The sequence below is a fragment of the Artemia sp. Qi Xiang Cuo genome, chromosome 6 (genome assembly GCF_049724085.1).
Source record: "Artemia sp. Qi Xiang Cuo chromosome 6, ASM4972408v1, whole genome shotgun sequence".
Taxonomy (NCBI): Eukaryota; Metazoa; Arthropoda; class Branchiopoda; order Anostraca; family Artemiidae; genus Artemia; species Artemia sp. Qi Xiang Cuo.
This window is the reverse complement of record NC_142799.1, coordinates 2,831,927-2,845,955: the sequence shown is the minus strand read 5'-3', so window position 1 is coordinate 2,845,955 and position 14,029 is coordinate 2,831,927. Positions and strand designations below refer to the sequence as shown.

The 14,029-nt window shown below is 35.6% G+C and overlaps 1 protein-coding gene across 1 annotated transcript in view; it reads right to left on the bottom strand.

The window, feature by feature from the left end:
- The window catches only part of Ptpmeg (protein tyrosine phosphatase Meg), a 299,589-nt gene that overhangs the window by 220,156 nt on the left and 65,404 nt on the right, over nt 1–14,029 (bottom strand). Inside the window, exons 6-7 of the mRNA XM_089090461.1 lie at nt 10,513–10,633; nt 8,174–8,261 (exon numbers count right to left, since the gene is read on the bottom strand). Of these exons, the coding sequence (XP_088946587.1) occupies nt 8,174–8,261; nt 10,513–10,633 (209 nt within the window). The remainder of the gene's footprint in view (nt 1–8,173; nt 8,262–10,512; nt 10,634–14,029) is intronic.

The window sequence follows — 14,029 nt, the reverse complement described above, 5'->3', positions numbered from 1 at the left end:
GCAAGATAGCCATGCAGACAGCAGATATTTTGCGTTGAATGCAGAATAGGCAGTCACACGTTTACAGTGTAAAATGTTCCTCAAACAGTTATCCACAAAAGAAATGACATCTGAAGCTGCTACAGTTAAATGTTTATCGCGGAGTGTTCATGGCTCGTTTGCGAACAAAATTACGATCTTAGATGTTGTATTTGAGCAAAATGAAATTGTCTGTTTACAAGAACATTTCGTCACAAGCCGCAGTAAAAGTATTCTCAGTTTTTAATAGTTCAGTATTGGTTTATTCAGTTTCAGCGAAGCAGCTAAGTGGAAAAGGGCGACCCTCCGGTGGTATTGCCACTTTCGTTCGTTCGACTCTAAGATCTAGTGTATTTGAAGTCAATGATAATTTTCTGGCGATTCGTGTTGAGGGCTGTGTTTTTATTAATGTATATTTGCATACAAATTACCATGATGAGCATTCGGAGCGTGCTTTTACTTATTCTAGCGATAAATTCGGCCAGTGTATTAACCGTATTAGATCCTTAAGCCTTCAATGCATATTGGTTGGTGACTTCAATTGCGATTTGAATGAACCGCTCTTATCTAGGTCTTTACGTTCTATGTTGTTGCGTAGTATTTTTGAAGACCAGTTTGATCTCAAGTGCAAAGATTTAAATTTTACACACGTACACACCTCAATGTCTACATCAGATCTCGATCACATCGTTGCGTCTGCAAATCTCAGGATTTCGTCTGTCAAGGTTGTGCTTGAGTTTCAGCTATCTGATCACTTACCAATACAGTTCTAAGCCGAGATTCCTTGCCATAGCTCAGATACACAAACGCAAACAACTTCGAAAACACCTCCTAGGTCTTGCCGTGATTGGCGTAAAATTAACCCTGTCTTATTTCAAGAAGAAGCCGCCAGAGTCCTTCGTAAGATCCGTGTCCCTTTCCATCTTCTCTCTAGATTAAGAGCAGTTTTAAAGAAGAAAGCACATCTGTTAGTTCTCATATATAGCGCAAAAGATGGCCCCGTTTTTGGCTGTGCTGAAAAAGCTAACGTCTCTGTAAGCAAAACCCATCAACATACCCTTTAAAGCTGGTCTGAAAATCCAGAGTTAGTGGATATACATTCTAAGTCTAAATTTTGGCTTCAACCTTGGGTTTCTTGTGGATGACCCCGTTCGCGGGTAGTCAATTCAATCCGCCTGCTCAAAAAAAGAAAATTCACGAAGGAGCTAAAAGCTCACAGAAAAAAGATGATTGATATCGAATCTACACGGGCCAAAATTAATCCTTCTCTCCTTTGGCGTTTCCTGTCCTCTAAAAGCGATGAATCTTTGTCCGCATCGGCTATCCCTGATTCTGAATGGTACGCGTACTACGGGTCAGAATTTTTGCCTCCTGACCCAGCCCTCAACGAAAAATACGAAGCTGAGTTGGACGACTTCTTAGATAGTTGTCCTCAGGGTGATTATGTTGTAACAGAGGGAGCTGTATGCAAGGCCATCTCTCACCTAAAACCTAAACAATCTTTCGGGATTGACAGGATCAGCGCACTCCATCTAAAAAGTGGTGGGCCCGCTCTCATTAGTCATGTAACTCTCCTGATGCAGATTATCCTCATTCAGGGTATTGTCCCAACCACTTTCTCAACTGGAGATCTTACGCCAGTTCCTGAAAAAGGAAAAGTTACAATGCAATGCTCCTCTTTCCGTCCTATACCGATTGCTACTTCTCTTCGCAAGTTATTTGAACTTTTATTCGTAGACGAGCTTGAAAAACTGTGCTGCAGTCCACCAAGACAAATTGGCTTCCAACGCGGTATTGTTTGTGCTGAAGCTTTCCATGTCGTTGCATATGCACTCCTGGATGCACACAAATCAGGAGATAGCCTAGCGATAGGGGGCTTAGACCTGCAGAGAGCGTTTGATTCATTGATTCATGGGCTTATGTTGCTAAACTCAGCTAAAAGAGGAGTGAACTCAAATATCATCCGGGCTCTCCGTGATCTTTACTCTCGCCTTCGCGTGCGACTCAAGCTCCTTCTCGATAACGGCCTTCCGCCAACTCCAAGGTCAGCCTTGATACCATTCTGCAAAGGGGCCCGTCAGGAGGCCGTTTCATGCCCCAATTTCTTCAACAATTACATTATAGAGCTTCAAGACAGCTGTCCTTTATCATGCATTCTCAGGTCCAATGACATCTCTCCAGTATGCTATGCTGATGACACGCTGAATCTCAGCCGGACGCTTAACCGCCTTTCAGAAATATTCTCATGTCTGCAGTCCAATTACGAGAAATTCGGTCTGAGATTTAACTCCCAAAAGCCGGAAGTCTTGCTTTACAATTGGAAGAATGACCCTCCTACTAATATGACACTAGGTGATTGCTCAGTAAAACCAGTTAATAAAATAGTATATCTGGGGCTGCCAATAGGTACATCATTACAGCATACCCGTCCCCTCCTGATCTCACATCTTGAACGGCGAATTTCCAGCTCCTATGCTTTGATCGTTAAATCCACTCTGAGATTTAACCGTCCAATACTGGCAAGTATTTACAACGCTACCGCTCTGCCACATATAATATATGTGACCCCTTTCTGGAAATTATTAGCAAACCGTGAAAAGTCTAAAATCCGCTCTTTATTTTTCCGTTTTGCAAAGTACCTACTAAAATTGCAACTTTGGACAAAAAATAGTTTCTTGATTCAGCGCTGCAACCTAGCGGACGCAAAACTAGCTGTTGAGACACTTATTAGCCGGTAAAAAACAAAACCAGCAATTCTAAAGCACGAGTGGGCAAGTTTGCTTGTTTAATTTTCCCTCTTGTTTCCCTTTTTTTTCTCCTTTCAGAAGTTGTCGTCCTTGTTGCTATTTTCAAAAAAGTTGTTGTTTCTGTTGTAATCTTTGAGTATGTTATCTTTCGGTTTCCTCTTTTCGTACTATTTTGCATACTATCTAAAAAGTTGTTGCTTTTGTTTTTATTTTTTAGTATATTTTCTTTTTGTTTCCTCTTTTTGCATTTTTGTATACTCTAAAAAAGAATAATACCTTCTTTTAAGATAATTTTAATAGCAGCAGATAAGAAATTTAGGTTGAAATTTATCTCTCACCTCCCTTCAGACCCGGGAATATTTTTGGACTAAGCTTATAACGGTGCTTTAATTATGGAGGGTTAGGAAACCCCCTACCAAAACGATTTAATTTCATATTTACATTTCAAGAGAAATTCGTATAGAATATTGTTCGCATGGAAAACGTAGGACATATAATTTCATATTTCACAATTTTAATTGCGGAAAAAATTGACCAATAATTTCAGGATGTAAATATGTGCTAAAGAGAATTCTAGAGGGATTCTTGTTAAGACCAAAAGCTCCAATATCTACCAAGAGAATTCAAATCACGGGGAAATGTCACACTCTAATAGCTTAATAAAATTTATTAGACATAATACAAAGCGACCAGGAGCTTTGTATCATGGCCCATAACCACACGGTGCAACGAGAGTCAGCTCGAAATTATTTATGCTAAACTTAAACCATCATAGTAATGGTTCCTGACCTTTTGATCCTAAATCCAAAATCCCAGTGTTATCTATCTCTTTATTGTTAGATTTAGACAATCCCGTCTTTCTCTTTCTTTTCATTCTTTGCAGGATTATGGTATTAAAAGTGAAATGAAGCACACTGGAATAATTAATAATAGCTACTTTCATGGATATTAAAGGATAAATAATTAAGGGACAAGTAAATAATAAAAAAGTGTAATCTTAACTTTTTTGGCTTAGGTTTATCTTTATGTTATATTTCTTATTTATGTTAATATTTCTTGTTTGTTTGGAAAATAGAATTATGAATATTTTCTTTTGGATCATTTCTTTATTGTTGAAACTGACGAATTTTCTTTAAAATAAGTCATTTTGTTTTCTTTGTTTTCTATTATTTCATATTTTCTCTATTACACGCCATGGTAAAGAAAAGAAAATACACCTAAAAAACTAATATCACAAATGGTAAACATTTGTGATAATTCTTCTACTATTAGTACCACTACTATCGCACTACAGCACCAGGCGGCCTGAGGATATCACAGCTATGCCCGCTACTGCTTTACGTTTGGCCTCAGATGGAAGGCCAAAAGCACAATCTTTGGCAATATGTCATCTTTCAGCCGTGAAACTTGGCCTAGCCATCTTGACCTTTCTTTCCTCGTAGTCCAAGAAAGTGGAGTTAAACTAAATTTTTCGCATAGCTTATTGTCTGATATATTACAGAAATGCACAGCTAAGACACTTACTCTACTAGATATTATTTTCGACTAGATATTATCTTTTTTCGGCTATATATATATCTATATATATATATATATATATATATATATATATATATATATATATATATATATATATATATATATATATATATATATATATATATATATATATATATATATATATATATATATATATATATATATATATATATATATATATATATATATATACATATATGTGAAAGATCTTAAGCCGAACTGGCCAGCCATGACAAAAACCAACAAAGAGAAAAAATCTAAAAAAAAACAAACAAACGAGACTGTGGCCAGTGGAGAGAAAAGAAAACAACAAAAACAACGCGAATATTTCTCCTGTGTACAAACAAGGCGTCTTCAGAACGAAAGACACACAAGAAGAACAAAATAAAAAAAAAAAAAAAAAAAAAAAAGATAAAACTAAAAACCAATAAAACCACCACAAAAAAAAACAAACAAAAATGTACAATTGGCGCAAGCTCATCCACGTAGGAAAAAGATGCTAATATAGAGTTACTTTAGTGAGGATACCAGAGTAACTGAATGTTACTCTGGTGTCATCACTGAAGTAACTCTATATTAGCATCTTTTCCCTACGTGGATCAGTTTGCGCCAATAGTACATTTTTGTTTTTGTTTTTTTTGGTGGTGGTTTTTATTGGTTTTTAGTTTTATCTTGTTTTTTTTTGTTTTTTTTTGTTCTTCTTGTGTGTCTTTCGTGCTGAAGACGCCTTGTTTGTATACAGGCGAAATATCCGCGTTGTTTTTGTTGTTTTCTTTTCTCTCCACTGGCCACAGTCTCGTTTGTTTGTTTTTTTTTGTTTTTTTTCAAAATTGGAAGCTAAACATAATGAATGAAAAAAAAATCTTACGACACTGGCAGAATAATTAATAACTTTAAAAAGGATAATAGATTAAAAATTAGGCATAAAAGGTTTAAATGCATGTTATTGGAACAATGCTTTATTCATTTGGGCATTGAAATAATTTTGAATAGTGAAGAAGGAGATTCCAAGTTAACTTACTTAACCTTCGTTTGTTCAACCATGTTTGGTAGAAGGAATTATTGGAGGTCAAGCTTGTTTGAGATCCAGTAGCCCAATACAGAATGTCCTGATACCAAGAATATAGGGATCCGTCTCCACAACGATCAGATCGAGTCTCTGGGTCTCAAAAAGGTATAACTAGGACACTGACTGGTGTTTCTCACAAAGTTTAATTAGGAACTGTTTAGTTAAAAATTTTAAACTTTAATTAATTAATAGCTAGATGTACTGATGAAAAGAATTTGAAAATACATAATCACAAATTTTTAGCAAAAAATGTTTACTTTGCTCCTTAGTTCGTTTTAAGCTCATATATGACTTTAACAAATACAATAACAAAGAAAAATAGGTTTTGCAAGAGGGTTAATTAGATCTAAAGCTTAACTAAGACCCTATATCTCCCTGCTAGATATCCTGATGACCAGAAAATAGGGGTTCCCTCCCTTAAGAAGCTCGCACCAGTTCCAAATCTCTAGAAGGCACAACCAGGGCACTGGTTCCTGCTTCTCACAAGTGTAGTTGGGGACTAATAACCATCGCAACCTCAACTGCTGATCAAAGACTGTGGGTAACTTATAAAAGTTAAATTGTCACTGGTATCAACAGGCCTGGATTTAAAAATAGACTCACTAGGCCTTGGCCTAGGGACGCAAAATGTGAGGGGGGCGCAAAAAATCATCACCGAGTGATAATTTTCTTTAATAAAAACTGGACTGATATGATTTATCGTCAAAGTGCTAGGCTCACTCCGCCGCTGCGCAGCCTATTCACAGAAAAGCGATTTTAAAGCAGCAAAGTAGTTTCGCGGCCACCTATAAACTGTCAGGTGTCTCCCAAGGATGACAGCTGAGAGTTCGGTATCACCTCTTTCATCACTTTTTGCTCCTCATTTACTGTTCAGTACTTCCCCAAATTTTCAGGGATTTCCCTAATAAATTTCGCAAAAACGGAACGGCAAAAAAGCTTGGTCCTAGGAGCGCCAAAGCTGTAAATCCGACCCTGGTTATCGAAAAACAAAATAACTAACACCACCTAGGGTCAGGCGTAAATACGTTCTAAGACCAAACTGGTTAACATGACGTTTGATAAACAAAAACAAATAATTAAGAAACCAAAAATGAGGCGATTTTTAGCCAGTTAGAAAAAAAAGCGAAAAGATAAAGCAGATATTTCGACAAGGAACTTCGTCAAGCCGTCATCACGGCTCAACACACACACACAAAAACAATCTTTTTGAAGTTAATTTCTTTGTTTTTTCGCTTAAGCTTTTTTTCAACTGGATGAAAATCACCCTCGTTTCATAAGTTTCTTTATTGTTACTGTTTTTTTTTAATCAAACTAGGGCTTGGCGTTTCCAGGCATTTTTTAGACTTTACAATTGTGTTTTTTCCCCGAAACTCATACCAGACACTTATCGCTAGATTGAGTTTGTCAATACACTAATTATGCATTATTATTACACTAAAAGAACGCTACGAAACACCAAATGCAAGATGGCGTTGATGATTTCTTCTCCGATTTGGGTAACACTTTCCAATCTTATAAACTACTCATACATTTTGCTGATGATAAAGACTTGAGGATATACAGTCGCATATTTAAAAAAAAAGATCGATTCTTTTAATAAGTGTTGTTTAATCCGTGCAAAATTTTGCGACACATACAGTAGGAACAATGAAGAAAATCACACAGAACAATTTTATATACTAGAATGAAGACAAAACAAAACCTACACTAAAAAGGGTAACGAAAATAAAAGTAGTAAAAATACATTAAATCAAAAAGGATAAATCAGTAAAAAAAAGGAATGAAAATGTAACAAAATTAATTTTCATGCCCCAAAGTGGTTCCTCGGCTTGTTTTTACACTTCTTTTCTCCCATATGTTTTTTTTTCGGAGTTCCCAAACAAAGGTTCTACCTTTTCCATTTAAAATGTGCACATTTTGACTTTAAATTGTTTGGTTATACGGTAGATCTTTCCTTTACCTCTTAGTTAGGAACTCTACAATATTTTACATTTAAAAACTTCTTTAACCTTTTAATAGGTCGGTGATACATTTAAAGCCTGTTTCCACTGTTCTTACAAAAAAATTATTGACAACAATTTTACAAAAAATCATGCTTCCGCAGGCAAACAAAAAAATTGTTGCTATCGGCTCGGTGAAACTGTTTAAGAATCCAAAATGTTGTTGATGAAGATTGTTGATAGATTTTGAGCGCGAAATTTCAAAAACTTGGAGAATAAAAATAAATATGCTTAACGAAAATTATTGAATATCAAATGGCAACGGTTTCATAGAAGAGAAGTAAAACGTCAAATGTTATTCAAAAAATGAATGTGGAGAACTTTCGTGCTTTACAACTTTGCATTCCTTTTTATATTTTTCTTTGTCTGAAAGGTTGTTTCAAATTTTATAAAATTACCAGTTTTACTTTATTATCAAAATTAAGAAATTTGCCTTTACCAAAATTACCTTTTTAATTTGAAAACTACCGATCCCTCTGATCGCCCGATTATATGCCTTCGGTCGGGAGTGCTATGCAAGGATGGGCGCAAATCCTCCGACCCTTCCCGTGTTTTTCTCCAAATTTCTCCATGCACCTATTTAGAACGGAGTCAGCTCTGGCCAAGATTACATAGTCACGCCGCTAACCCCCCCTTGCAAACCAGATTATCATTGACATCAGGACTCAAACCCCTACCCTTACGGTTACAGGATTGCACGTCCAGGGCGCCAACCATTCGACTAGTACGGCAAGTTTTCAAGAGCTAAGAAAAATTGTTAGTAACGATCAGGATAAGGGGAAACAGTCCCTTATTCATACCTTGGCTACATGAATGTCCATACCATAAGTCTCGAGTCGCTTCGCTTGATCTAGGAAGTTAAATTCGGCTGTTGCTGGACTTTGGCCACTGAAATAATAGAAAAACATGTAAATTTAGCATGTTTAAAGATTTTATTTATGATTGTTTAAGCTAACTCAGTTTAGGCTAAGTCTGATGATCAGATCCTATCGTTCACAAAACTTAATTTTAGGAATGATCTGACTGGCTAGTTCTGACTAATTCAGACAGAAAGTTTTTACCATTAACTTTTCAAATTTTAATTATGGATGTGTTTCCGTTATTTTTTTTTTTCTATACAGCTAAGGGCCAATAACAAAGCTATATAATTGGCTGGTATTGGTCATACTTTAAAAATTTTCAACTATATAGAACTTCGGTGCTGGCTCTAGATGATCTGGACTCCATCTAATATCTCAATATAAATGGATAAAATCACCTGACTCACTCGCTGTTTGCCAAATCTTTCTGTATTAAATCTTAAGGAATCTAAAATATACACAAACATGAACAGCCTTGACCCTTAGGGCTCCTAATAGTTAATCTATCGTGGAGAGGCACCGTTGTCACCTTAAGCGCCAACTGGCCTGGGACAAACAAAGTCTAAGTAAGTATTTAAATACAACCCTTACCTAAATTATGGCATTTCATTTCACTAGACCAAAATCTAATCTTTCATACATTCTTTTCTATTCAAAGTCAACCCTGAGAAGAGGGTGAAATGTTGCAGATTTTTTTTTTTTTTTTTATTTTTTTTTTTTTTTTAAGTAAGGCTAAAACGTAACTTTTCTTCACTTCTAAAAATGAACTTATTCGCGTAACTATTTATAAAGTAACCATTCTAGAAATACAAAAAGGAACAAAAGTTTCTTATTAAAATAAAAATATTTTGTTGCTACGTTGATTTTAGGAAAATTTAAACTTCGTTTAAAGAATTGCTTTTATTTTATTTATTCGGTTCGTATTTCTACTATTTCAACTACCTCGCTCTTTTTCATGTTCTGTTTTATTTTCAACAATCCCCACCTTTTCAAAACTAAAAAAAGTGTTAATTTCCGTTCTATCCATTTTATTCTGTTTTACTTTTAAATTAGTATACTCTTTTTCATGCTATGTTTTGCTTCCTACATTGCCCCCCCCCCCCCGTGGGGGAAACAAAGACCAGAGGATTTTTTTGCGAGAAAATGGGTGTGACTCATGCTCTATTTGCTCAATCATTTCATGGATTTTGGAACAAGCCTCAAAGGGGGTGAAGAGAAGTGACAAGAAAAAATTTAAAGAAGGGAGAAACTTCATAGGAGTGGTGTAATGATCGAATTGGAGTTAAGGAAGTTAGTGTGGTGGTCCTAAGTGGGTTCGTGCTATCAGTGAACACTCTGATGGGTTGTCACTAGCAGTAATCTTTACGTTCGTCTTATTACCTTTTAATAAAACCCTTACCATTACACGTTACTCTTACTACTACAAGTTATAAAATCCCTATTAATCATTTTTTACTTAGAAAAACAAATAGTGCATTTTGGTCTTTTGAAAATATGACTACAGACTATAGCAATAAGTAGGTAGTAACAGATTGAACACTTGGGAATTAAATTGAAACATGATAAATTCCTAACATAAAAAAATAATTTAGATTTCAAATAATTAATATGAAACCTACAAAACTGAAACAAAAAAAATCTTTAAACTTTTATGCATTAAAAAAAGTAAAGATTTCGGCGCTTAGACTTTACATTTTCTACCGGCAGTGCAGATGTCCGTTTCATAGCCCTTAAGCCAGCAACTGCACTGGGGTGTTGGGCCCAGCCATCCTGTGCTTTCGCACACCCTTCCTATTTATATTCCCCAGAACTGTTCAGACACCCATTCATGGCCGAGTCGGCCCTGGCTGTGCTTACAGAGTCACGCCACTGACCGCAGTTCCAATCCAAATAACCAGCGACCCCAGAACTGAAACCCCTGTCTTCACAGACAAAGGATTTTAAGCCTACCGTGCTGCCCACTTGGCTAGGACAATTGGTTTTATTCCTTTATATTAGCTTAAATTAGCAAAAAAGCTAAGCAAAACTAGTGAAGTATACCATCCCTTTCTGCATAAGAATCTAGATAGTCTCAATGCAATTGATAAAAACATTAGTAAAGAGTTTATATAAAACAGAAGAGCCTAGTCTATTGAGACACTAGTCAATACCGAACAGGAGCAGTCTAACCTATTGTAAACTCATGAATAAATAACTACAGCTTTAGCTGCTCAATCTATTATAGTTTAATTTACTCAGTCAATTTTTAGTGAATTTTGGTTGGTCAGGCAAATACATACCGGTGTATTTTGTGTAGTTGAATAACGTTAAAAGCCATTTCTTGGGTTTGGCCAGGTACGAACTTAAAATCGTCTACATAATGAGTTCCATGTTCTTCTTCACAATAATCTCCAAAAGCAGCTAAATAAGAAAAAAAAAATCAAGCACTTAAACAGCAAACATTAAAACACAGAAAAATCGAAATTCTTAAATAGAAAACAAACTATGAATTATGATAATAAAAAGGATTTCCCAGTTTTAATTAACTTTTACATATTCATTTGTAGATACAGTGCAAATAAAACTGTTCATCGCTACAAAAAAGAAAAAAGGGAACTAGAAAAATACTAGAAAAAAGGCGACTGAAAAAGAACACCAGCAAATATAGGTAGTATTATACTTACAGCTTAGCATAACAATATGCAAGGTGCCAATTTTGACCTACCTAAATAGTTTTTGCAGTTTAACTTTTGAAAGGATCAATCAACCAAACTAGTAATTCATCCCTTGGACACGAAGTAAAATGGCACTCTTAGAAATTATTTTAGAGCTTTTCACCAAATGGGGTCTGAGTAATAGAGGGTGTTCGGTTACCCCGCTTTTTGTCAAATCTGCGACCAGTTTAGAGTTTTCCTGTTTTGCCAATTATGAGTTGCCAGTCAGTTTTTTTTTTTTTGTCTTTTCAACTTCACTAGCAATATGGCGAATGGCCCAGGGTCCCACTGGCGACACTTTACACTGACGACTGGCAAACAATTTCTCGGTAACTGTTAGTCAAACACATAAAGATGTTTTTTCATCCACTAGCTAACTTAGAAGCGATAAAATAAGCAATCGACAAATAAAAACGATGATTTCTCGTAACTATTAAATCACTGCATTGATTATTGGCAAAAGGCAATCAAAAGCTGGGCTAGTAATAGCGCCAAAAACAAATATAATAATACTAGAAGGCAGTTGCTATACTCTGTACTAACATAAATAAAAGTAAAATCATGATATTTATTGTATTTTTTTTTTCACCATTTATATCAGAAGTTCCCAACCAGACGTACACGCACCCCTGAGGGTGGAAAAAGTCTTTTTGGAGTCACAGAAAACATTTATTGACGTGGTATTAGAAAACTTGAAGAGTATCTTTACATAGTTACCATGGTACCCATGTACAATAACGTTCCTAACAAGATATAGAGGTCTAATTTAGAGGGAGTGAAAAATCAAGTTGTATGACCGAGAGGACGTGAACCTGGCTAAAATTTAGGATCCCCTGACTTATAGCATAGAGAACCAAGGTAATGTTCCAAGTATCAGTGATGAGTAACATCTGCACGTGCTATAATATGTACGCCAAGTAATAAGAGAAATCAACGCGTTCTATTGTTATTATCCTTCCTGGCCCCTTAATTAATTGATAATTCATAGTTTCTTATTCTGATTTTGACCAATAATTTGAGATCACTAAAATAGAGAAAACTTTTGTGCTTTAATATGGGCTTAGTAAAATTGTAAAATTATCAGTACCATTGGTATTACCACATTACCGATCAGAAGTATAAAAAGAAACTAAATTTTTACTTATTAAGATTTGGGTTTCAACTAAAGACTAAGATTTTCCAAAAGTAAACACATTCTCTTGTTTATAGACTTTTCTTATTGATAATAAAATAGCTAAGGCTAGGTTAGTATGCAGAACCCAGGTTAGTTTGAAAAATACACAGAGCTGTGTCATTTTGGCAAAGTAGTTCTTTTATCTTAGAGGCATTGTATATCAAAAGTAACAAAAAGATTTAAGAGTCTGTTTCGTCTCTTATGAGTTACATTAGGTAGCGCCAGATACCAATGCTAGATAACAATAGTGTTTTTTCAGAGGCGAGCTTGAGTTTCCTATCTCATCAGTTTGACATAATCTTTGGCGAGAACCTGAATAATAGATTTCATTGGTACAGAGAGAATTCCTAAAAAAAAAACTATTACACCATAAAGCGCCAAATCCTATGTAGGGTAAAATAACATTTAGTCATGTATTTGTTTTATTTTGTACTTTTTATTTTATTTACGGTTTATTTATACGTATATTTTACACGCGGTTTTTTATACTTATTTTACAATAAGAATACTTTTCGTCTTTGGACAAAGATTTTGTCCAAAAACAAAGAGTATTCTAAGTGATAAACATACGTATAAACAAACCGTGTGTAAAATATAAGCATTCTTTACTCTTTGGATTCACTTTTTTTTTTATAGGTATACTTCTTTTAGGACTGATTAACTATTCACTATTGTTATATTGTTTTTGCTGTTTTTCCTATATGGTGGGCATTAATGTAGGGGTATGCGTTCATTCAAGAACACGTCTGTTTTCGTGTCAGTTGTTCCGTTCTTCAGATTCTTTTTCTACTGTTTAAATTATTTATGTCTTTTTCCGTTATTTCTCGTTTTTGTTTTTGACAATATACAACTGTTTTGTTGTTTGTTTGTTTTTTATAGCGGATCTTGCCAGTCATTTTCTGATGGAGTTTTTGATTTTACATAAATTAGAGTTAAAGACATACCAGCTAAGACATATGTTAATATGTTTACAACTTGCGTTGGAGACATGTGTTAACAGCTTAACTTAGACACCGATAGCAATAGTAGTTATTACAGTTTTTTGGTTTTGCATTTGTTTTGCGTCGTAACTTAAAGCTGCAACTCCTAAAAGGTGGAGAAAACAGAGACACCGTTTTAAAGAACCAAATGCAAACAAACCTAGATAAACAAATCAAAAGGAGTGCAAGGGGGGATAAACGCAACCTTTTGGATAAAAAAGTTGCCAGGGCGGAGGAAGCGGCGAAACGTGGTGACTCCAGATCCATATACAAGATTACCAATGAAATTGTGGGGGGAATGCCAAATCGTAAACGGACCAGTTAAAGACGCTAATGGCAAAATTGTCTCAGATCCAGCAAAAATACCCATAGCATGGGCCTTGCATTTCAAGAAGATTCTGAATACACCACGCCCACTGGATCCACCAAATATCCTTGCAACCTTCAATTTGAACCTCCAAATTAACACAGAAGAACCTTGTGATGTAGAAGTTGGACAGGCAGCCCGCAAGCTTAAGAATGACAGAGCAGCAGGAGCTTACAGAATAACAGCGACATGACAAAATATTACTCAACACCTGTATGGATGTGCGGCTTAAACTTTTTGCTAGTATCTTCAAGTCTGAAAAAGTACCCAATGATTGGAGAAAAAGTACGGTCATCAAACTTTTCAAGAAAGGAGACGCGACAAATTGTGACAACTGGAGGGGTATCAGTCTCCTATCTATTCCTGGTAAACTCTTCTCACTAATTATTCTTCAGCGCATCCAGGCAGTCCTCGATAAATACCTACGGGACGAATAGCACGGTTTCCGGCTGTACCGTTCTTGCACGGATCTTAGCTACACACTACGGATGATGATTGAGGAGTGCAATGAATGGCGAGAAAAAATGTACCTGATTTTCATGGACTTGGAGAAAGCCTTTAACTCCATCACCCAAGACTCAC